Below are 24,614 nucleotides of genomic sequence, written 5' to 3'. Positions count from 1 at the left end.
CAGGGTAGGGCTAATTGAGAAAAACTGAGTGACTACCAACAGACTCAGTGGCAAAATGGCAGACGAAATTAAATCTGATAAATATGAAAGGCTGCCATGTGAGAAAAAAAAACAATCCTGAATTTCACATATATACTGAGGAACTTTGAGTTGGTTTTTCCAGAGAGAAAAAAGGCCCTGAGGTTGTGAAAGCTGGTTCTGTGAGAACATCAACTCAGCAGTGATCAAAATAGAAACTGAGAACTGTTAAGATTATTGTTAAAATGTATTAAGAGAGAAACAGAGATGAAAAGGGTCATTGTATCAATCCCCGTTTGCACCTGCATCTTTAATTGCCTGTGCCGTTCTAGTTTGAAAATAGTATGGTAGAACTGGAATAGATGAAATAAAAATCAATACAATTATCAGAAATAGTAGGAGGGCTTCAAAAGGGATCGTTGTTGACTCAGCTGGGTTTTTCAGTCTGCAGGGAAGGGAAGATAACATCAAAGTCTATGGATCCAAGTAAGAACCAGGAATCCAGACTGCTCGCTGACTTATCAGACATGAGAACTGAGCTACAGCAAATGAAAGGAGAACTTGGAAGGTTCAAAACAAACAAAAGGAGATAGTGCTTCATTCAGTCTATACTTAAGGCAGAAGTCTTTGCTTCAGGATACAGTGGGTACCAAAACTTTGCATGAGCTTAAAAAGCAACTGTAAAATCATCAAAGACTCTTGATCTAACTCAGCAAGTTCTTGACTTGGAAGTTGCTGGAGCTGAAAAAATCATTTTGGGGAAGTACAGAACGTGTTTTCCCAGTTCTTGCTGTCTTCCTACACACATCTGTCTGAAACTGCTGGGCTGGGTGGAGCTTTCAGCCAACCCAACATCAGATTTGTAGATTTAAGATCATTTTTACCTCCCAACTCCAGATCATCCAGCTGTCATAATCATAATCTCCCCAGAATATTTCTGGTCATTAAGTAATTGCATAGGGCTTTTGCATTGCTTTTTGTTTTGCCTTTCACTGTATTCACTGCTTTTAGCACTATATTTTAGCCCACATTGATTTTTGGCACTGCCTACTATTTTGAGAAAAAAAACTCTCATTAAAATCTTTAATGTGTTCTTCCCAGAAGCATTAAAAACAGATTATCTCTTGTAGGTGTAGTACCTTTCTCATTTCTGGGAGAATGCAAGTCATCAGTGCAATCCTAAGTACAACCTACATGGGAGGAGTGATGTTATAGGCAGTGTGCTGCCCTGGAGAAAAACAATACACTCTATGGTGGAGAAGCCAGTGGTCTAAAGGGGTGGATGCAAAGCAGGTTGTTATTGTTCAGCCATCTAAGCTGGCTTTGTGAATTATTGTTAAACACAACAGAAATATTCTTACTTCCCATTTCAACTGGTGCAGACAGTGGCTTAGGACTGCTGGAGTGTAGAAGTACCAATATAAATATTTAATTCATACTGATGGTAGACCAGGTATGATTTGTGTCCTTTTGAGTTTCTTTTCCCTAGCAGAAAATATTTTCATGCAGTTCAGTGTTTTAAATCTATTAATAATTGTACAAAGCCTTAATAGCAGAGATTGTAATGTATATATTAATAATGCATTTGCAGAGAAAAATATATTAATGCTTTTCTAAATGCTCAATTAAGCAAGTACCAAATGCCACAAAGCATTAGTAACAGAGAGCAAGTATAACCTTAAATTGTTTTATGATGCTGTAGATGTCTAAGAGTTTAAGAAATCTAAGAGAGGAGCACATGCAGTGAAGCTTTGGGGAGAGAAGCATGCAGCACTGTGACACACAGCTTTGGGAGGGTGTCACAGCTCCTCCTCTGTGGCTAGCTTGGACAAGGAGTGAACCATGGCCACAAGACTATCTGTGGTCTGCCACTTCCAGAACCATTAAATACGATCACAGCAGCTTGAGCCAAAAAGACTTTTCTAGCTCCTTTCTCCTCCTTCTTTCTCCCTTGCCCCAGCCCTTCCTGGAAATGTCCACATTAAAGTAGAAAACTGAATCAATCTAAAACATCAAGTAAAAAGAATTGTAGATTTGTTTAGCAAGCTTTCTTTTGTATTTAAGAGAATCTCAGCTTTCTTGTTCTAGAACATTACTGTGCAGCTTCTGCAGCAGTTATCTTTAAAATGCAATAAAAATCACTTGATACAGTTTGTCAGTTTGTTCCTGAATTTGGTTTACAGGAATCAGTAGATTTCTTCAGAGTGAAGTGTAAGCACTTATCGCCTGCTGGTTTAAATATCAACACTGATTTTGATCATCCTGTTTGCTTAGTACATCCTCTGTAACCTTTGGTATATATGAAGCAGGGACCTGAAAAAAGAATTGTTGAATAGGAAGTATGTACACACCACAGACCACGCTCTGTTCTGTGCCCTTCTTTATCAGTTAAGCAAACTTTCAAGGCATGTTGTTTACCATTCAGTAGATAAGCTACTCTGCAGAGAAATGAGGCACATTAGAAGCAGATGGTAATTTGGGTTAGAAGGGATTTCAGGAGGTCTCTTCTCCAGTCTCCTTAAAGCAGGGCTGGCTCTGAGGTCAGACCAAGTTACACAAGATCTTATCCAGCTGGGACTTGAAAATATCCAAGGATAGAGTTTGCACAACCTCCCTGGGCAAGCTGCCCCACTGCTTGACTGTTGTAACAGTAAAAAAAAAAGCTTTTCCTTATATGTGAATCTCTTGTGTTTCAACTGATGCCCATTATTTCTTCATTCTCCCACCACAGACCTCAAGAACAGACTCCTGCTTTTCAATGACCTCCTCACAGGAGGGCTGCAATCAGATCTCCCAAGAAATCCCTTACTTTCACCTTCATCCTTTCCTTTCCTGTGAACATCTAAATGTCATAGGTTAGTATCTTGCAGCTAAGTCTTGGCAAGCCTGTGTTAATCCATGCCCATGCTCAGACACACAAAACACAGCCAGTCTGGGGTAGCAGCTTCACAGGGCAGAACCACTGTCTTCACTGATCCATCCTGCTGTGAACTGAAAAGCACTGGTGTGAAAACCATCACTCTCATCTTCACAGCAGCTTTGCATGAGGTGAACCAGATCTGCAGTGATCTAACGAGGCTGTGATTGAAGGAAACCTCCCGTCCCCTCCTCTTGGCAGCCTCCAAGAGCACTGCTGCTGCCTGAGCTGTGCTCCAGAGGAGCCAGAAGCAAAAGAGACTTTAGGGTGAGGAGCAGAATGGGAACTTGCTGTGAGTGCAGCTGAGCTGCCACAGACAGTGAATGGACAAAACAGAGAACTGCACTGGGGCTACAGCTGACCTGCACAAACCCTGGCGTGCTGATGTGGACCTAAAGCTGTTGTAGAAGAGGAAAGTGCTTTTTTAGCTCTGCTTCAGCCCCTGGAAGGGCTTCTTTTCAGGCAGTGGTAAGATCTGGAAAACTGAGCAGATGTGCAAGGTGTTGATTGTGTTAGTGTATGCTCTCCCAGAAGTGTTTTAACATAATATAAGGTCTAAGTTAACTCTGTCTGGGCATAACATGTGTCATGCATAACTGGGCAGCAATGCTACAACTGCTGAACTGCAGGTCCGTCTGCAGGGCAGGTCCCAGGAGATGTCCTGAGATCAAAGTCTGTGTCTCTGATTTGGGAAAAAGGGGATTTTTGCTTATGTGAGGCATTGAAGGGTGACCATTGACCTCCAACCAACAGAACACACCCAAACATGTCTGTTTTTGTTGACATGTGTTGCATTTTCTCTGCTTTCTGTAAGCCCAAAGGGGTAATGAGGAGGAGGAAAGAGCTGACTTAGCATTGCCTGACAGATGCAGGAGCAATTACCAGAACCCATCAAGGCTTTTCTCAGCTGCAGAAAGTGTGAAGAGCGTATTTTGACAATGTGCCACAGGCAGACAGGGAGACAGTGTCCTGCTTTGTGTTATGTTGAATAAATAGTGCCTGGCCGTGTCAAGAGTTTATGCAGGGTTTTCAAGATCTGCTGAGGATCTGTTATTGAAAAGTTTCTTTTACTTCTCTGAACTGCATAACGAATTAAATATAGCATGCTCTACACAGCACTCAGTTTTACTGTGCCATAATAGGAATCAGAGCAGGACAAAACAATTAAAAGGCTTGGAAAAGAACAAGCAAAATGGAGACGGTGTGAGGAACAAATCAGAACAAACACTGTGGAGATGTGGGGCTGTTCTCTGGTGTCCAGAGGGGAAGGACACAAGCTCTGAGAGCAGGAGATTATTGGTGCAGCACTGGGCACTTCTCATATACCAGCCATAGAAATCCCATCTGTGATCCCTCTTCCCCAGAAACAAGGCTATTATCTCAAAGTCTTGCCCCAGCAAAAGTCTCCATTCCCCCACCTGTGCCAAGGCCAGCAAGGGCAGCGCGATCTGGGACCTACCTGTCTGCCAGCATGTGTTGATCATGCATGACAAGATCATCTTCTGCACAGGTCCAAACCATCTTCTCCATTATTTCTTTCTTTTCCCCCATTCTCAGGCTCAGGTTTGCTTTTAAGCAGTACTTGTCAAGACAGGCCACTCTAAGTCATTGTTAAATCAGATTATTTTGGTTCAACAGCTCTGGGGAAAAGAATGTCCATCCACTTCTTCTCTGTAAATCTGGGGGGATGTTACAGGAGGGACCAGTGGGTGCCCATGTCTTGCCCTAAAAATACAGAGTGGGAGGCAAGGTGTGCATTTACAGCTGGGGACTCAGCTGTGCTTTCAGGATCCCCCTTCAGGGTGTGGACTCACCTGCCATCCTCTCCACTGCAGTAGGACCACCAACACTTCCTGCACGTGGGAGATATCTTATCCTGAGAGCAGAAATGAAACTGCTCTTCCTGGAATTGTACAAATGTTAAATCATCCTCACTCACTAAAAACACTGAAGTTGTGCCAGAGTTGTGCCTGTGCCAGGATAAATCAGCCCTGAAAGATGAGAGCAGCGTTGTTTGCCAGCTGGGCTGGTGAGCCAGTTCAAAACCAAGTGCCTTGAGCCAACACATGCCAGTTTTACCCTTCCCACTGCTGCCAAATGACTTGCTTAAGATGTGGCATTTCAGATGGAGAAGCAGACTTCTGTGGTTTTGATGCTGTAATAGATTTATGAAGAATTTTTCCTGCAAAAGCCTGTAACCTGAAAACCCAGTTGCAGGATTGCTTGGAGGCATCTTTGGACTTTCTCCTTACTTTGGATGTTCCATCTGTTTGTTTTTACTTTGACTTAAATTTGCATTGTCTATTCTTTCTATTTTTGTTTCCCTTTTGTTTTTATTTCTGTTTGGAAAAAAAAGCATCTTTGGAATGTGTGGGTTTTTTTTGAACACTCTCTGCTGCATGGTTTGTTGCTGAGAGATTATGGCTAAAGGCTGTGAGGTCCCGGGTGCTGCCTCAGTGAAGCAGCAATGCAAATACAGCTCTGTGGCCAGACCAAGAGAAAATACTGCAAGTTTAATCTTTGCTTTCAAGGCTGGGCTGAGAGAGCCATCCCATCAAAATAATTGGTGGGCAGCATGCTGTGTTTTAAAACACACACAGAAACACATTTTGTTGTTTTTGCTTTGTTTTTTATCAGAAAAAAGCTGTCATTCATGTCTCTGGAATATTATTTTTAAGCCTTGTGTAGTAGCACATGTGATCTCCATGAGCTGACAACTACAGGACACCAGTTCTACAGGAACATAGGGAATACTTAGGATGGACTGACATACTCTGGAGCAGGTGAATGTGGCAGCAGTTCACATTGCCTTGCTTTGCTGAGAGCTCTCTGCCTTGCAGACACAGAGGGATGTCACAGAGTCCCTTGTAATGCACCCCAAGGGCTGCCCATCCCTGCCCTGCATTGCAGCACCAGGTGTGACAGAGGGACCAGGGCTTTTCCTGGCTTTTCCTGGCTTTTCCTTTCCCCCCAGCATTGCTACATTCCCTTTTTGCCCATTTTCCCCTCTATCCAAACACCAATTCCCATCTCTCTGACAGTGCCTGCAGCGCTTCCTTCCGTGGCACTCTGAGCTGAGCCAAGAAATTTCCTTCTCTGGGATGCAACCTGAGGTCAACCCAAGCCCTTTTTATTTTGAGCTGAGACTTTAACTGGCCAGGAATCTGTTTGCTGAGAATGATAGCAGAAAGAGAAGTCTTTCCAAAATGTATGGGAAATATTAATCCAGAAGAGATACTGCTTGCTAAAATGCCCATTTACAGACTTTTTTCATGCCTCTGATTAGAGACCAGTGAGCCCTTTCTTAGCCCTGCAGTGAGCTTTTATAAAGAATTCCTTTTGTAGGCCTAGGGTGGTGTTTCCCACCAAGCAGAGCAGGGCCAGGGCAGGGCAGCATCGCTGTGGTGGTGCCAGCACCCAGCACAGCCGGAGCAGCTCGATGACACTGCGGCCGTGCCTCAAAGTGCTTCCAGTTCACAGCTCAAAGCAAGGCAACAGGCAGCAAGCTTTATCAGTAGGACTTCAGGGATGTCAGCCTGGCCTTTGGTGTTCCAATCCCTTGTAAAAATTATTACTGCTTTAATTAGGGGTATGAACTTTTCTGTTTTGCATGAGGTTTTCTTTCGCAGAGGCATCTTACCAGGAAAGCCACAAATATTTTAGTGTAAACATCCTGACATCATTATAGTTTATTTCCCTCCCCAAATGGAAGTGCACTTATGTCACTATTAAAAACTTACTGTCCTGAAGTTTACTAGTTTAAAAGCATTAGAGAGAAAGCAATGCATTAACAAGCACAAGGGTGAAGTGGCTTCAGGGGAAACCCAGAATTGCTTTTTATCCTAATTTTCTGTTCCCTAATGAACAGCAGGCACTGAAGACATTTACCACCACTGTGGCCATAGGGGCCAGGCTCAGTCTTTAAATGAAAAGATATTTTCTGTGGATTACTTTGAGTGAAATATTGGTGGGACACACTCCCAGAGCATTTGCTGTCCCTCAACAGACTGCACTCACTGTGGCTATGTTGACAAACATGTCTACCACAGCCAGAAATGAAAAGACATTATAAAATTTATTGCAGATGCCCCCCTCGATTTTAGGAGATGTTTGATGCAACACATATGATCCTAGTATAGTGTGGGGTATTATCACCCTGCGGCAGACCTTGCTACATGAAGCAGAGTCAATCCCACCTCAAACATGCCTATTTCTCTTGGCTGCTGCCAAAGGAAGCCCAGAACGCCTGGCTCAAATATCCACATCACTGTGGGAGGCCTGGAGGGTGGGTCAGATAAAGAGAGAGAGAAGCCAGCATCAAATTTCAGATAAACAAGGTCAGGCAAGCAGATACAGAGACCTTGCCTTAAGCCTTGAGCAAGGTTGAGCAGTATTAAAAGACTGGAATGGAAAACTGGGGGGGAAAAAAAGCTCATTTAACTAATATTTACAGGAACAGGGATCTGCAGAACTGGAAATGAAAAATGTGATGTTTCAGATGGCTCATGCATTAGTGTGACAGTGAGTCACCTTATCACAGCTTTTCTTCAGCAGCAGCAGCAGCAAGCAGAGATATAAAAATTAATCTGAGTTCATAGGGAGTCACCAGCTTGCAAACCACACAGAAGAGCCACAGAATATGGCTATTTAAATCAGATTAGATTTATAAAGGTCACTGATAAAACAATTGTATTCTCTAGTAATTATATTCATATCTATATACTGCTGATGACTTACCCTGTGTTGGGGAAGGTGTTCCTTGCTTCTGGTGAAAGATATGAAAAGTCAGGTGGGTAACTCTCTTGGAAAATGAGGGATTTGGCTTTCTTTCAATCAATATTGCAACTATTTAATTAGTGGTAAGAAGAGCTCAGTTTACTTCCCAGCAACCTTTACTGATCCCTACTAAAAAAAGTGGAGTTTTAATACAGCAGCAACTCTTCTAAAAGATCTGGTGAAGATTTCATCTAATTCAGCGTAAGCACCCTTGGTGCTTCCTGTCTTTGCAAATAACATGGTTTGGTATTGCTCCTGCCATCCCATTCTTCACTGGGGATGAAGTGGGGACAAGGAGAATTTCCATTAAAGTCCCAGAAGTCTCAAACAATGAAAACTTCTCAGCACCAGCTTCATAACCCCCTAGAAGGGCTGGGTAAAGATGATGGCTGTTGCTATAGGTCTTGTTTTAGCACATGAGAGCAGCAACTCCATTTTCTTTTTAGCTTCTAATGACTACAATTTGTATTGCACTAAATCTGCCCTTGGTTTTCATTAAGCAGAGGTCATCTAAAAAAAAAACAAAACAAAGCTTAAAAATTTAACGACCCATTATCATCAGTGACACACTAAAAATGGTATTGCACGTGTCCCTTTCAGTGACGTTTCTCCAGCCATCCTGTAGCAAATTGAGACAAGCCAGTGCCTTGCTCCTCTGCCTGTCTGCTTAAAATGACACCTCCAAAAATATCTGCAACAACCAGGCTTAGCTGGGAGACCAGTTTGTCATCTAATACAACAATCCTGTCATTGTTTTACACTTGCTTTTTTACCTGATGCTCTGCATGCAGGTATCCAAATCCTGCTCTGTTCCCCATTTTGAGGGCAAGCTGTGGCATCCCCAGGCATCTGTGGTGGTCCTTGTGAAATACAGCTGTTCCCCAACAGTTATTGTGGCTTCTATGGTAATAACAATCATTCAGAAATAAGCCTCATCCTTAGGGATGGAGTTTACTTTGTTCAGACCTGCCAGGAAGGGCACATGCAGTTCTCTAATGTTCAGTTTTGACTCACCTACAGCTACGTTTTGTCTCTGCAGGCAGTGGAAGATTGTGTGAGGAGATTTCAGTATACAGCTGGAACAAAGAATCTCACCTTCCTGTCATGATTTACTCTCCTCACAGCTTGGCAGCATCCCTTTGGTGTGCCTGCCATGAGAGTGTCTCCCACATTAATCATGCTGCTTCCCAGCCTGCACAGTGTCCCCAGCTCTGCTCTGCTCAGCCCACCCTGCACGCCTGGCCCTGTTTCCAGCAGCTTTCTGGATGTGCCTTCCGTTGGCCTTCAGCCTGCTTGGTGTGTCACACTGTACCAGGGATGCAGCACACACAGGTGAAGCACAAAGTGTTTGCTTTCTCTTTCCACACTTTGCTGCCAGCCAGGTGTATTGAACATCCAGACTTGCAGTGAGCACCTTGCTCCTTAAATCCCCCTTTCCCAGACACCATTTCTGGGATTATCACAGCAGCAGTGACTCACTGCCACCTTCTTGTCCCTCAGTTCTCTTTGTTCATGGACAAAAACTCTTCACCAGAACCTGTTTTCTCAGTAGCAGGACCTTGTTCAGCTGACTGCACAGTGACCTGGCACTGCTGCTGGTAACAGCACAGACACTTACCCTCATCTCTCTAACAGTGCTGGGTCTGTAAAAGCCTCTGCTGACTCCTGTCCTCCTTTAAGGTGTCTCTCAGGTGACCTTTTCCCACATGGTTTCACAAGCTGAGGTTTCCTCTCTGCACCTGGGGATGCTCTGCCTGCCACACCACTGGTTCATCACCACGGGCATGGTCTGCAGCTTGTGCTGGCTGTGCTTTCTGCCCAGGTGCTTTCCTGCCAGAGCAGCAGCAGACATTTCTCTGTGGGGTCTGTATGGAGTGGCCCAGAGCAGCAGCAGACATTTCTCTTTGGGGTCTGTATGGAGTGGCCCAGAGCAGCAGCAGACATTTCTCTTTGGGGTCTGTATGGAGTGGCCCAGAGCAGCAGCAGACATTTCTCTTTGGGGTCTGTATGGAGTGGCCCAGAGCAGCAGCAGACATTTCTCTTTGGGGTCTGTATGGAGTGGCCCAGTGGCTGTTCCCATCTCCTCCTCACTCATTGCCTGTTTCTGTTTCTCCTGGGCTTTATCTCCACGTGCTTGGCTTCTTAGTGAATTCTTGCTTGGTTTTCTACTTCTCCCTCTCATTTGGATTTGTGTTTAGCTTCCTAATTTCTGGAAGAGAGGGTTGATACTTGGCTGGGAAGAGGCCAGGAGGGAACTGGAGGTGGTGCCTTTATGGACCAGTTAGAGAAGAATTCAGTTCATCAAAGGAACGAGGAGGTGTTAAGTGACCAAGCTGCCACTTCCAGAGGGGTAGAGCAGCACAACAAGGATTTCCCCATCCCTTTAACCTCATCTTCTGTAAGTCACAGGCATCCCTCAGCAAATGTACTTATTAAACTCTAATTAATGACGTCCTGGTGGTTTGGAGGGCACTCTTCCATCCTGCCCACTCACTGCCCAGTAATGATAATTTTTACTTTACTGATTATCTTTAACAACACCAATTACTAGTCAGGGAAGGCAGCGTTGGTTAAAATGATCAAAAACTTGATATACCTTCATTCCTTCTCTCCTTACAGGGAGAAGAGAAAAGCAAGCCCTTCATTAACGTGCTAAAGACCACTTTAGTGGTAAAGAAAGACCAGCAGAAGAAATGGGGTGAGCTGGATCTGGACTAACTCAGATGGGAAGCTCAGGTGATGTTTGCAGCTTTAGCCATGGGTGGTTTGCACCAATGTTTTCTCCTGCACTACAAGGGTTCTTAATCTGTTCCGAATATTTCTTAAATTGTTTTAGCTTCTGCCTGCAAATTACTGAATTCTAGTGTAATTGATTTAAGGAAGGGTTGAATTGGGTTAAGTACATCTCCATTATGTACTCTTACTGCTTTAATTAGGTCAATTCAAAAACAATTTAGAAAAGTTGCACCGACTAGTTTAGTTAATGTAGATCAGAGTCCAGATAGGATGAAAGAGCAAAATAATTCATTCAGTCATCAATTCATCATTTTTTTATGGCCAGATATCAGATGGTGTAAATTTATGGTTTTGTTAAGAACAGCTGTGCTGGAGCATACATATGTGCTGGGAATTTATTGAGCTGAATTTGAGAACAGCTTTTTCCACCATGCTGCCTTAGACTCCAGCCTGGCCGGGTTTGCTCTCCTTGTTTCTGAGGGGAAGCTTGCTGGAGCCACAGAGTCAGCAGCCTTAGCAGCAGCCTGTAACTCTGCACAGCCCTCAGCTGGCTGCACCAGGACACTTCTGAAGCAAGAGCCTCCCTGCTTGGTGCCCTGCCAGCAGCGGGATGGCACAGTTACCTGCTGAGGGTCAGACCTGAGGCAGCCTCATGGCCTTTGAGAAGGGGGTGTAGAGGAAAGCACTTCCAGAATCACCTGCACTGCACTGGATGCTGCTGGATCCAGAGGCAGGGAGGAGCATCACATGGTGCTTTCTCTAAATTCAGCTCTCCACTGCAAGGGATAACCCTGCACCCCAACCATGAAACCATAGAGGAAGGAAAATAGTGCAGACTGAAGGAAAGGGCGAGACCATTTGTTCTACCTCCTGTCTCAAGCCAGGACTAAGTACGGCAATGGCATTTGTGAGTAGCTAAACCTGCCAGAAAGGTGATGAAGGTGATGGAAAAGAGAAGCTGTCAGGACCACTGGGCAGAAATTCTGGGGCTCTTATCTCCCAACCTGTCAGTGTGGACAAAGAAGTCAGTGAAATAACAGGCTGCACTGAACCCTGGGGCAAGGCAAAATCAGAGGGGCAGGCTCAGAAAACCAGGAAAACCCCATGGCTGGCTGCAAGGGTCTGTAGCATGGTCACATTCCCCAGAAACAGAAAGGGAGACCAAGGCAGTGCACCACAGCACAGACATCCTTCTGAGAGCTCATCTTCCCCCAGAGCTGTAGCAGTTTGGGAGCCAAAACCACTGAGCAAAGATACAGTGCCTTGTGTTTCAACACTGTCAGTGGCAGTGGCCAGAGACTGAGAAAAGACAAAATATTGAAACAACCTTGTGACTTAAAAGATTTGGGTTTTTTGTGGTGGGACTGCATTTGGCTTTGTTCAGGTGTGGCAGGAGCAGCTCCCTGACACCACTGTTGTGCAGATGATGTTGTGCAGTGTTATAAAATGGAAGCTCTTGTTGGTCTGTATTGGGTGGAATGATATTGCCCTGAAGCAGTCAATTGTGCCAGCATCAAACAATTGTAAAATGCCACCATAAAATCAGCCTGATGTCTCCTCACCACGGCTTCAAACAGCCTCACACAACCAGCTCAGGAACAGGCTTTCATCTGGCAACCCCAGAAAAATACCTACACTGGGTCTAGTCAAAAATGTCCATAGCCCAGTATAACTTTCCAGCACTAAAAAACAGAGCAGGGTGAGGGTGATCCTTTCTGTGTTATTATTTCCCAGACCTTGGCCATAAGTGATGGAAAGATTTCCTGAAGCAGAGGCTGAGGTAACCAGGCCTGTGGGCCCCAGAGCTCCTGAGAGCCCTGCCCTCTATGAACTGGCCTAATCTCTTCTTAAACCCCCTCAGAATTTTCATCACTGACAGATCTTGTGGCAAGGATTTCCTTGGTTTAATGGTTGCTGGGTGTGAAATGGTTTCCTTTGCTGTGAGTAAAGCTGTTTCTTGCCAAGGTCCTGCAAAGGCAAAGCCTGCAGTGTCTGGGTGAGAGCTCTGGTGCTGCTGCTGGGGTGGAGGATGTTCAAACTGCAAGGACTGAGTTCCATGTGCTCAGCAGCTGTTAAAAATCTGTGTGGGAAAGGAATGGGGATTTGGGAAATCATTCACCTGACACTCTGCCAAAGTATGAATGAGCTGCAGGGGAAGTGAGAGGTTGTGGCCATGTGCACCCATCTGCCTCGGGCTGGGCATTTCACATCAAACCTGGAACTGGGGAGGGGAGCCAGAATATCCCAGGCCAAATTGTGCATGAGTTTTCAGGTGTGTGTTTCTCCACTAAATGCAGATACACCAGAGAAGGAGCCTTTCCTTATAGATGGTCAATAATTAAACATTAACCCAGAACTGGTGATTTTGGATTCTCAGCCAAATAAGTATTTGGGGAAAACACTGTGGGTGATTTTATCTCTCCTCTCTTGGTGGTTGGATCATCTTGTTCTCCACACCCAGCCAAACTTTCCAGCTGCAATGTTTAAACTTCATCATGAATCACATTTTCCATAGCTTTCCATCACTCAGATGTGTCTTTTCCAATGCAAAGCTCTGGTTTTCCATCCTTAGCAGAGCCAGAAAAGCCACAGCATTAGACTCTCCAAGGAAATTCCTCATTTGCCCCATAGTCAAACTGATTTAAAGGCATCCACATGTGCAGTGCCATGAGGAAATCAGTCTCAGGTGCTTCACAATTGCTCAGTCCCAGACTTGCAAAGGCACCATGAATAAACTCTCTTATTGCACACAGTGTCAGAGCAATTGAGCTGACAGGTGTCCAGGCAAATTTCAAGATTGTTTGCATAGAGTTATTGCTCTGCAAAGAAATCACTGTGGTTAACTTCCTCATTACTGGGAAGTCTTTTATTTATTAGTATTTATATGCATAATTGTATGCATGCTCAGAGCTGCACAGTTTGTTTAAAGCTGGATTGCTGGGTCTAATGCTTGCATTTTGATTTCCTCAGGAATATTATTTGCATCCCAGTCTTCCATGAAAAGTTGAAGTGATGCATCAAAAAATATGTACATTGACATACATATATAAGCACACATTCAGACCATAGTTTGGAGATAACCTGTTGTGCTTTTGCTAACAAAAAGGGACCACATTGAGAATTTAAAAATAATTAATTTTAAAAAGAGGAAGGATCTATGAGAACACAGTGTCTCTTCTGGGCCATAACAATGGGTTTATGTCTCAGCTGAGGGGCAGGACTTTTAAAAATAGCACAGTGCAGTACAAATAGCCCATCATTGTCTCACTGTATTCCTAAGCCTGAGTGCACACTGCTCTGCCTGGTGTTTCAGAGCTGGCTCCTGGCAGAATCCAACCATAAAGTGTCCCTGGAGAGATTCTCAGCTGCCTCCTACCTCTCCTGCCTGCTCCCTGGAGCAAAACAAGGGAGCACAGCCTGATGGAGAGCAAGCAAACAGGGTGGAGTAGGAAGGGGAAGCAAAGTGCTTGCAAAGCTCTGTGCAATTAGGGACTGCTCCTCAGGAGTGAGAAGAGCTTCAAAATCTGCCTGCTCATTTGGAATTTGTTGTCAGCTTTGCATACAAGATTTAATTGAATGACAAGGGGTAATGGTAATTGTTTTAAACTAAAAGAGGGTCAATTTGCATTAGATATAAGGAAGAAAATTTTTACAATGGCACAGGTTGCCAGGAAGGGTAGTGGATACCCTGTCCTCAGAAACATTCAAGGCCAGGTGGGACAGGGCCCTGAGCAACCTGGCCTAGTTGAGAATGTCCCTGCTCATTGTGGGGTTTGGACTAGGTAACCTTTCATGGTCCCTTCCAACCCAAATCTTTCCATGATTCTGGGATTCTCTGTCATGAGCTGTGCTGGGAAGGAGTTGGTTTTATTTAAAACTGCAGAGTGCCTGTCCAAGGGAGCCTGCCACCCATGGGGACATGTCACAGCCACTGTGAGGGTGTGAGCAGCACTGGGACTCTGCTGTCCTGCACAGAGGGCAACAGAAGAAGCAGCTCTGCTGCCTCCTTTGCTCTGCTCAGCTGGCACACACTGCTTGCAAAGCAAAGTGCTGGGTTTGGGCTGGCTCTGACCAACCCCCTGCTCACTGCAGCTGGGCTTAGCAGGCTGGAATCCTGCCTAAGGCACATATTTTTGAATTATATATATATATATATATATACACACACATATATATACATATACACACATATATATGTGTGTGTGTGTATGTGTAAATAACTATTATATTATATTATATTATATTATATTATATTATATTATATTATATTATATTATATTATATTATATTATATTATATTATATTATATTATATTATATTATATTATATTTTTTCACAGGTGCTTGTATCAGGATCCAGACCAGCAGTGAGGAAATGGAAGCAGAGAGCCCTTTCTAAAGGTACTCTCCTGCCCTTCAGCTTCCCCTTCCTCCACCCATGTTGTGCCCTAACTCAGCACTGGCATTTAAGCCCTGCATTAAGCAAGTATCAAATCCTCATCACATCTTCCTTTTTTTTTTTCCAAGTTTGATTTGTCTTCAAAAACAGCCTCTGCAAGCCCTGTGCTGTCCCCAGTCCTGGCATGTTTTAGGCCTAGGAAGTGATTTCAGGCAGCTCTGACAAAGGAATGCAGGTTTGGGGGTTTATTTAGTGAAAAGCAGTGAGGGCCCTACAGCAGCACATCTGTGATACCCTCAGCACGTGTTGACTCAGCCCAAAATGGGAGATGGGCACCATTGGAGGTGATGCCATGGCTAACGTGCTGAGAGGTGGTGGGAAGGATGGGATGTAGCCAGAAATGTCTCAAGGGGGACACTAAAGCAGGTGCAGAGGCAGCAGAACTGAGGGTGATTGGGAATTCAGGATGTCTCAGCCCTTGCTGACCCCTCTCTGGCTGATGCTGTGAGAGCTGTGTTGACTGCCAGCCCTCTCTGATGTTATCAAGGCAAATTCCATGTATTGATTTATCCCAGACAGTAAAACCTCACCTCTGGGTCTCACATTTTGTTCTAGAAAGTAATAATTAACTCTCTCACCTGACACTGGGTACAAAGGCCTGGCCACTTTTTGAGGGCTGGGGGAGCCAGGCTCACCCAGCAGTGCAGGGCAGTTTGGAGAGGGTGGCATTGACCTTCTTCAGTACAATCAGCCAGCATTTGCCATTCACATCTTTAGCAGCAGATTTTCCAAGCAGGAAAATGCAACCCTTCCCTGGGAAAGGCACTTCTGGCAGCTCCCACCAAGCCAGGAGAGCGGGGACGGGGTGGGTGGCTTAGGAAGGGTGGCAGAACCTCTTTGTAAAACTGTCAGCAGGAGGCTGTTGGCCTCAAAAGTGCTCAGGACACAGCTTACCTCATAGACCCATGGCTACAAACCCACCTGATGGTTTGATCTGTTCTGTTTTGAAAGCCTGTGGTGTCTGGATTTCCATCTTTCCATTGAAAAGAGGTTTTCTGGGGTGCCTATCAGAAACTCAGATCATTGGTTCTCCTGTTCATTCACCTGTGTCATTTTCAATCTGCCAAGGTCTTTACTACTATTAAATGAGTTATTTTCTTCTTTTCATTATTAATGATGCCAGACATTCATATTCTGAGCCTACCTGATACCATAATATTCCTTAAAGGTAACATATTTGAATTTACTTTTGTTTTCTGCCTTTAATGATCTGGGTTATTATGGTGAAGTCCTTAATGATAACCATCACAGTATGAAACTTCTTTCAAAAAAAAAAAAATCCCAAAAGTTCTCTAGGAGTTAAAACTCAGAGAGAATTTCCCCAACGCCACATGACATAAATTCATGACTGTTACCACCCCAGGAGTCATCTAAACTGAGAAAAAATAGAAAAGGTCAAGGGTTGCACTCAGTGATCTTAAAGGTCTTTTCCAACCTAAACGATTCTATGATTCATTTTGAACATTTCCTTTAAAAGAATGCCCATGAGCCCCAGGAGGATGACATATTTTCCTGCCATGGCTTTGTAGGACTGTGTGGAATTAAACCCAGCCTCCAGCTTGGAGCCACAGTCAGAGGGGCCCTGCAAACACAGACCCCAGGGCTGTGATGTTGGGATTGGCTGCAATGGATGGATCCCAGCCTGGCTTTACCCTCCATGGCCTGACCAGGTGGATGTGCCATCAGTCATTCACTCTCCATGCAGGTCTCCCATTTCATCCCAAAATGAATGAGAGCACTCATTCTCATAAACAGCTTAGTGTGCAAACAGTTTGGCAGGACAGATGTTGGCAGGAAACAGCACAAAGAAAAACCAAACTAATTTCAGTTCCTTGATTTTGACACAAAGGAAGGGAGGGACAGGTTTCAGTGCTGATAAGAGAGGGGGAAGCTCTTGGGCAGCAAAGGGGAAGGCAGCACTGCCCTGTGCCCTCCCTGGCAGCAGCACAGGGCACCAGGCTCCCCCTGGACATGAATCACAGCAGTGGCAGCCCTGCCATGGCCTTCTGGAGGGATTATCACCACCAAGCAAGGGCGAGGCTGTTGGGGAGCTGGGGTGCCAGGAATAGAGCAGGGAAATGCAGGTAGGCTGGACAGGGTGACATTTGACCTGGCTGGACCCTGAGCTGCAGGAGCTGTTTGTGCAGCCAAAGCCACACCTGTAAAACCTCTGCAGGTGGAAGGAAATGCTGAGAGAGAGACTCCAACAGCACTGCCTGGGCAGGACCTGGGGCCAGCAGACTTGGTGGCCAAGAGTTGGGTCAGGGAGAGCCCTGTGGTGAAGGTAAAGGGGTGGATCCTCTCTGTGCTCCCACCTCGTGCTCTGTGTCACCCAGCTGCTGCTGCCTGTTCAGCTGGAGCACATCCATGGCCATGATCTGTCTCTGGTGGAGGAGGATGAGTTTGTCATGATCTGTACCACAGACAACTGAGCAGATCTGCAGCATGGTGGGTGGAGGTGTGGAAGCATCAGCACCTGAATGGAGCTGTTTCAGCAGCTCTTTCCTCCCCAGAGCTCTGGACCAGCCCCAAAACATGAGGCAAAGCCAAAAGCTTCTGCCTGAGCTTCAGTGTGGAAACCCAGAGCAGTGGGAATATTTCTGTGTCTGCTCTGGGGTGCCCTGGCCCCCAGGGCAGCTCTTTCTCTGACCCTCATCCATGGAGAAAGTTTCCCAGACTTCCAAGATGGACTGGAATCCACAAAAGTGTGAAATAGATTATAGAGAGCAGTGTAGGTGTGTCACTGGGTGAGAAATTGAGGGTTTGGGATTTTTAGTGTGCTGTGGATGGCAGCAAGATGGAGGGCACAGGGTGTCATCCTGGGTTTGTTCTTCATGCTTCTTCCTCCTTCTCCATGGGTTTGGGTGGCATTTTGTAATTGGGCAGACCAGTCTGCACTGTGGGCTCTGTGGGACCAGTTATTGGGTTAAAAGGGAAAATAATCCAGGTGTCAGCTCTTAATTGGATGGTTTAGTGTTAAAAGCCCTTGTACCAAGAGATTGTTGGCCATTTTGTGCCTTCTAATGAAAAGCTGCAGAACTCACAGCAGTGAGACTGTTTTACTGATAGGAAATAATGAACACCTGAGTGTGAACATGAATTACTCTCTCAAGTGCCTTCAATCCAGACCCAGAGAAATGGATACTTCAGTTACTGTAAAATGACATCAATTTGTCCCCAGTGCTGGTGTTTATGCAAGAGGGGGTGAAATGGGCCCTTCCTGCTATTGCCCCTCTTGGTACCAGTCTGGCTCCAGCCTCAAACTCCTGCCTGAGCTTTGCAAAAGCAGCAATTCAGATTCTGCTGTCTTTCCACTCCTGTAAAATCCACTTCTGTAGCTTAACCCAAAACTAAAGATCCATTAAATCACAGTTGATTTCTGTGGCAGGCTGAGGGCACTGCTCTGGTTTGTAGCTTTATTTACACTCAGGAGGCTGCTGGGGCTAAAATGCATCTCAAATTCTGCATCTTCCAGAAGTAACCCCAGCTCCCAGGCAGAGCAAATACAGTATAACAGAAAGCACAAGAACCCTGTATTGAAATGTTGCACAGAGCACTGATTTTTATTTTTTTTAAGGGACAGCCCTGGGATTTTTGTGCAGAGCTGTTGTGCTGCCAGCATACAATTTGCTCTACTTGCCCTTTTGGTTTTAATGTGCCATTAATAATGCATCTCTGTATTTATTGCAGTTTGCATTACTGTTCCACTGTTACATCTTGATCACTCATTATTCTGTCTGCAGTGCCAGGCAGGGCTCCAAAACCCAAACAACAGCAGCAGAGCAAGCCATGAGCCCCAGCAGACCCAGAGCAGCTCCACTGAGGGGGATCATTCATCTTCCCAAAGCTGGCAGGGCACACTGCCCTAGGGGAACAGGAACAGCTCCACATCCTCTCCATCTCTGTGAGCAGCCCTAGAACTTTTCCAGGCCGCTCTGGACAGTCAGCTCTGTCCAAAGGGATCTAAGCCAGGAAAGTGTAAAACATCATTAATGAGCAGCTTGCCTAATCCTGGCTGTGTGGCATGCAGGGTGAGAGGAGCAGGAGCAGGCTGTGGGATGGCTCTGGCTGGCAGCTCAGCAGTGCAGGCCTCATGGAGGATGCTCTAAGGATGCCTCCCTGATGGATTCTGCATTCTGAGAAATGCTGCTCAGCTGCTCCTTGCAGCCAGCAGGGCTCTGTAGCTCCTGGGATTCCCCACCCTTCATTTCCCACCCCATTGCAGCCCTGTGGGTCTCCAGCTCAGCATCCAGGATTGCATATCACAGCACTGGTGCTCAATCCCCACTGGGAGCATCTTCAGGCCTCCTCAATCCTGCATTGCTCTGTAAATCAGAGTTAATACAGAAAGGCAATGCTGAAGGAGCTGGGGCTGCCTCACAGGGGAGTTACAGAGCTCACAGGGCTTCATTACTCTCTTTTCCCTGAGGACTTACCACCCCTGTCTTTCTCATCACAGGAAAATGCCCTGAACCCTGGAAAAGACTTGATTGCAGTATTGTTTTGAGGCAGGATTTCTCTCCACCCTTCTGCATGAGGCTGCACAAACACAAGGAGAAAGGTTTCTCTGGTCTTCCAAGAAAACCCTAGCTTCCCCTTTCTTCTTCTGGGGATGGAGCTGACCTCCTTCTGCCCTTGTCCCTGTGAACAGCGTGTTATTTCCAGCAGCAGCCAGGAGTTTTGGAGCAAGAAAATGGAAATTTTCCTGTGCTGGTGGTTAGTGCACTCAGGAGGGGGGTTTGAAGCCCCTCAGGGCTCTGCAGAGAGCCCAGAGCAGAGTTCTGTGCCCTCAGTGACTGCCTGGGCTCACAGGCATGACCAGACACAGCTCACTGTCTATGCCCTGGCTGCACTGTCCAAGAACTCACCTTTGCTCTCTTTTAATTGTATTATCCACAAAACAAAGCAAAACTCAGGGGTTTGAGGTTGAAGCACCATCCCTGCTCTGAAAACAGCAAAGCAGAGCAGGGATGATGAGGCACAAAGCTCCTGCTGCCCCCTCTGTCTGAGGGGCTGGCTGCCATGCAGGGAGCTGTGGGAAGCAGAGCTCATTCTCCCCCACCCCAAAGACCAAGGCTGCCACTTGCAGCTCCAGAACCTTCAGAACACTTTCTGGGTCTCAGCCCTTAAAGGCAGCCCTCACAGGTTCTCCCATCTGACCTCATCCCAGAGTTTTGTCCTGCCTTCCTCGGGCTGCTGCAGCCCCGGCCTGGGGCGCGGCCTGGTCACCACAGCCCGACCTGTGGGCAAACCCCTCAGCACAGGAGGTGCTTCCAGCTTCCAGCTTCCAGCACTGACTGGCAAGCATCGAGGGGTTTGTGCACAAGGGCTCTGAGTGATTCAACATCTCTGGCAGCTGTGTTGTGGCCACTGCCTGGTTACTGACCTGCAACATGGGAACCAGTGACCTGGGAAAACAAACTTTCCTGCTCCCTGTCTTCTAATATTTAGCTTTGCTTCTTGAGATGAAAGAAGAACGAATTCCTATTTGTATTCATTCCCATTGCCCAATTTAGGAGTTTTTAATCATTTACTGAGAAAAACAAGCCTTCTGTTATGATTGATTGGACTTGAACATAGCTTGCATTCCAACTCCTGAGCAAATAGAAGCTGATTCACTGTTACCAAGACACTGAAAACATTTGTTATCTCTGTCTTGAAGGTAACAAATCTGCATCATGGGTGTGAACCACAGAATCGTTTGGGTTGGGAGGAACCTTCAAGCTCCTGTCACTCCAACCCTTTGCCATGGGCAGGGACACCTTCCACCATCCCAGGTTGCTCAGAGCCCCATCCAGCCCGGCCTCGAGCATTTCCAGGGATGGGGCAGCCACAGCTCCTCTGGACAGCCTGGCCCAGTGTGTCACCACCTTCACAGGGAATTTCTCCCTTACATTTAATGTAAATCTCTTTTAGTTTTTGCCCATGTAAAACATCACTCTCCCTTATTTACACTCCTGTTAAGTACTGGAAGGCTGCTATGAGGGCTCCCCAGAGCTCCTCCTCTGCAGACTGACACAGTCCCAGCTCTCTCAGCCTGTGTTCACAGGCACAGCTGTACAGCAGGAATAAACCCACAGCTGATGCCCTGCTTGCCAAAGCACATGGGACAGCTGAGGATCACTGCTTCCTCCTTCTGGCTCAGTAACTCTGAATTCTCCTAACTGCAGCTTTCAAAAATCCTCTTCCCCAGCTTTCACATCTTCATCCACTCAGCAGCCCCTCCCTGGAGTGCACATTCAAGCCTATACCCTTTAGTTTTCAGACAGATTGACCACTATTACTCATGGACATAAAGGAGGGGAGACAGTTTGGAAGTTGCTTCCCCTTCCCTCATTCCTCCTGTGTTTCCACAGCACTGGGATATTCTGCTACCCTGAAGTGCAGCAGACAGCCAAGAGAAAGGACGGCTCCCTTCTTCCAGCCTTTCCATCATGATCTCCTCCTCTCTACAAAATCTCATCTACTGCTCACTCTTTGGGGTCCTTTATGCCAAAAGTGCCTCTCGTTTGTCTGCTGCAAATGATCACAAAGCAGCAAGAGCCCCAGCCATTACTGCAGCCTTTTTCCACACTGTCTTTGGGGGTAGGTGGTTCACACTTCCTCAAAAAGCACTGTGCAGTGAGAGCAGTGAGTGCCAGGAGGAAAACAGACTTTTAAAATAAAAGATCCAGATGCAACAGAGGTTCATGGGGCGTGAAAAGAAGGTAAAGTTTCCCTACCACATGAAGCAGGACTTTTTTCTAGCTGTTTTCTGCACACAGATGAATTCTAAGCAAACCCAAATTCCTTTCTCAGAAAGGGGAGTGTAGATGATCCCCAAGATAATCTGCTCACCCCAGGGATTGAGAGCAATTGCTACCTCAGCTGCTTCTCCTTCACAGTATAAAATAAACCCATTTATATACCAAAATACCTACCTTTCTCCAGCCTTGGAGATATGGCCTCTCATCTGAGGTGGTGTTTCTCCCCTGTCACTTTTGTCCATGAACAGGGACAGGCACCCACTTCCTTTTTCTATCTAAGATGTATTTGAGACTTTCCTACAGAGCCAATTCTTTCAGTACAACCAGAATTGGGGTTTGGATCCTGGTCTGTGCCAATATTTCAGTACTATCAGAATTAGGTTTTGGATCCTGGTCTGTGCCAATACTTCAGTACAATCAGAATTGGGTTTTGGACTCTGGTCTGTGCCAATATTTCAGTACAATCAGAATCAGGTTTTGGATCCTGGTCTGTGCCAATATTTTAAAGGCAACTCAACACTGAAATGGAAAATTGGATCATCCTGCCACAGCCTGAGCCCATTTTCCAAGTGGCTCTAGCTAAAGAATCATCAGTTACTGGGAGCAGCACTGAGTAACCACTTCACTTGAATGAAGTGGTTTAGTTATTTAGTGATTTAGTTATTTAGATCAAACTGTTCTGAGCACCAGGGGATGCCACGTCTCCAGATAGGGAATGTGGCACAGATGCTCTTCACTGCTGGACCCTGAACGTGTTTTGTGGATCCCTCAACAAACAGCCTGGACCAGTACAGATGTAACCTGGAAGTAAAAGCCTTTTTGTACAATGTTTGTTCTTTCCCCTCTCTTTGCTAAACTGTACCCAACTGAAATCCCTCAGGATTCTTTGGTGAATGATGTTTTTGACAACCACAAAGCAGGTGCTAAGACTGGAGAAAGACACAAGGAAATCTTTCACAGGGATTGCCAAGTGAAACCGGACACCTGCTGAGTTAATGCATTTGTTAAGCTTCAGAGCAGGACATGTGACACAGCTCTAAGGGGCTGAGGCACAACAGAGTCAGCCAAGGGACTGACAGAGGCTCTTTCACAATCCCAAATCAGCACGGCCCACGATCTGATCTGATCCCTGCAGTGCAGCCCCCAGGAAATGGCTTTGCTCTGCTCTGGCACTCCCACTGGTGCACAGGAACCAGTGAGAACAACCAGGCACTGAGATCTGCTAGAAAACCTGTCCAGATGGCAGTGAGCAAACTCCAAAGAGCTTTAGCTACTTGTGCATCCTGATTCAAATGGAATATATAAATGAGTCTGATTTCTGAGGAGTGGCAAACAGCCCTGGGCCACATCATTTTAACAGCAGAATCAAAAGTGAACTCCCCTTGGTAACACAACCACATAACATGGCATTCAGAATATTTCTTTGCAATTTCTTTTATTAAATATCCTCTGTGATACAGAATATTTAGGCAAAAATAGTTTACAGATAGTTTACAGTCTCTGTTTTGGTGATTCTTACATGAGTCTTTCGCATAGCCACTTCTACAGCAGCTCATGTTGGCATTTAAGGAATAAATCTTTAGCAAAAATCAAATCTCTCACTGTGTGAGATCTATTCTACCCAAAGAAGTTAAAAGAGCATTGGAAAAACTGTGAAAACTCTGAATTCCACTCTTCAGCTAAAAGAAATTTAAGAACTGTGTCACAGACACATTCTTCTTAACAAATGAAGCAGCAGAATAGGAAAATGCAAACTCTGAAGTTTATACAAGCTCATGTCAGTGCACCCCAGGGCAGCAAAAGCAGAGGAAATGCCTCGAGCACAAAGCTCCAATGCAGTCTGAGGTCAGCACAGCAGTGCCCAGCTCCACCTGCCAGTCTGCAATGCCATTTCTGTCATGGTAATGACCAATGGCAGCTGGCACTGCCCACCCTGATGGGATTCTGCCCCACACAAGTCAGACAGCATAAACAGATTCTGCTTTCACTTCTGCTGCCAGAACAGCTGCACAGCCTGACACCCAGACTGACTCCTGCACTTTATTCTTTTCTATGTAACCAACCTCATTTTTTACACTGATGAACTGTAAATAAGTGTTTCTTTGCATCAAAATGCTCCTTAAATAGATAAGGCTCATTGGGTATCCAGATAAAGAAACCTGTTGGCACAGGGAAGGCATCTGGAGACACAGCACATGCAGTTCTCACCATGAACATTCCAAGCAGATGCTGAGGTTCCCAGCAGAGCTCTATGTCAGGGGCTGCTTGAGGTCAAACAAGCCAGTCCCTCCTTTGACCACCTTCCCAACCACCAGGCAGGCCGAGGGGGAGCGCAGCTCATCGTGGGCACCTGCAGCACAACCCAAACAAAATCCTGTCAGGAGCTTCCCAGAGGATTCTCCAAGGCCAGTGCTGGAAAGAAATCGTTTTGGTTCCTGTGCAAGAAGCACCCCCAGGTTCAGAAAGGTTCTGCCACCTGCTGCTCACACTGAATTGGGATTTCTGGGAGTTCAGAGGCCACAACTCTTTCTAACCCTCCTACAACAACTATTATCTCATCCCCATCTTTGGTCCCAGCAAATAATTAGGCCACACATTACTAAAACCTCCTGATTCCACATGGAAAGACAAAACAATCTGAATTCTAAGAGAACACAGATATGACCTTCCAGTGAACACATCCTGGTGACTAAATAGGTCACTAAAAATACATGTGAGGCAAAACCAGAAAGATTCCCTTGTCACTGCTGCCTTTTTCCTTTGTTAGCATGAATCCCTTTGATGTGTATTTTAAATCCCTCTGGCTAGATATGAAGAGAACTTTTCACTGGAGAGACATTCCATGGATTCCTCTGATTTTGTGGTTACTCACTGTAGCGAAACAGTGTCACAGAAATTTGGAAGCTCTCCAGATGACATGTCTGGCTGAGATTGTTTTACTTCCACTGTTTTTGTAAGCATTC

At 45.7% G+C, this 24,614-nt stretch overlaps 1 protein-coding gene across 1 annotated transcript in view; it reads right to left on the bottom strand.

Moving 5' to 3' along the window:
• Positions 1–24,614, bottom strand: part of POLR1A (RNA polymerase I subunit A) — a 206,535-nt gene that overhangs the window by 148,860 nt on the left and 33,061 nt on the right. Inside the window, exon 34 of the mRNA XM_058024995.1 lies at positions 23,147–24,001. Coding sequence (XP_057880978.1) covers positions 23,901–24,001 — 101 coding nt within the window. The 3' untranslated portion in view covers positions 23,147–23,900. The remainder of the gene's footprint in view (positions 1–23,146; positions 24,002–24,614) is intronic.

Source organism: Melospiza georgiana, chromosome 5, assembly GCF_028018845.1.
Source record: "Melospiza georgiana isolate bMelGeo1 chromosome 5, bMelGeo1.pri, whole genome shotgun sequence".
Taxonomy (NCBI): Eukaryota; Metazoa; Chordata; class Aves; order Passeriformes; family Passerellidae; genus Melospiza; species Melospiza georgiana.
The sequence above is the reverse complement of the archived record's forward strand: the minus strand, read 5'-3'. Positions and strand labels throughout refer to the sequence as shown.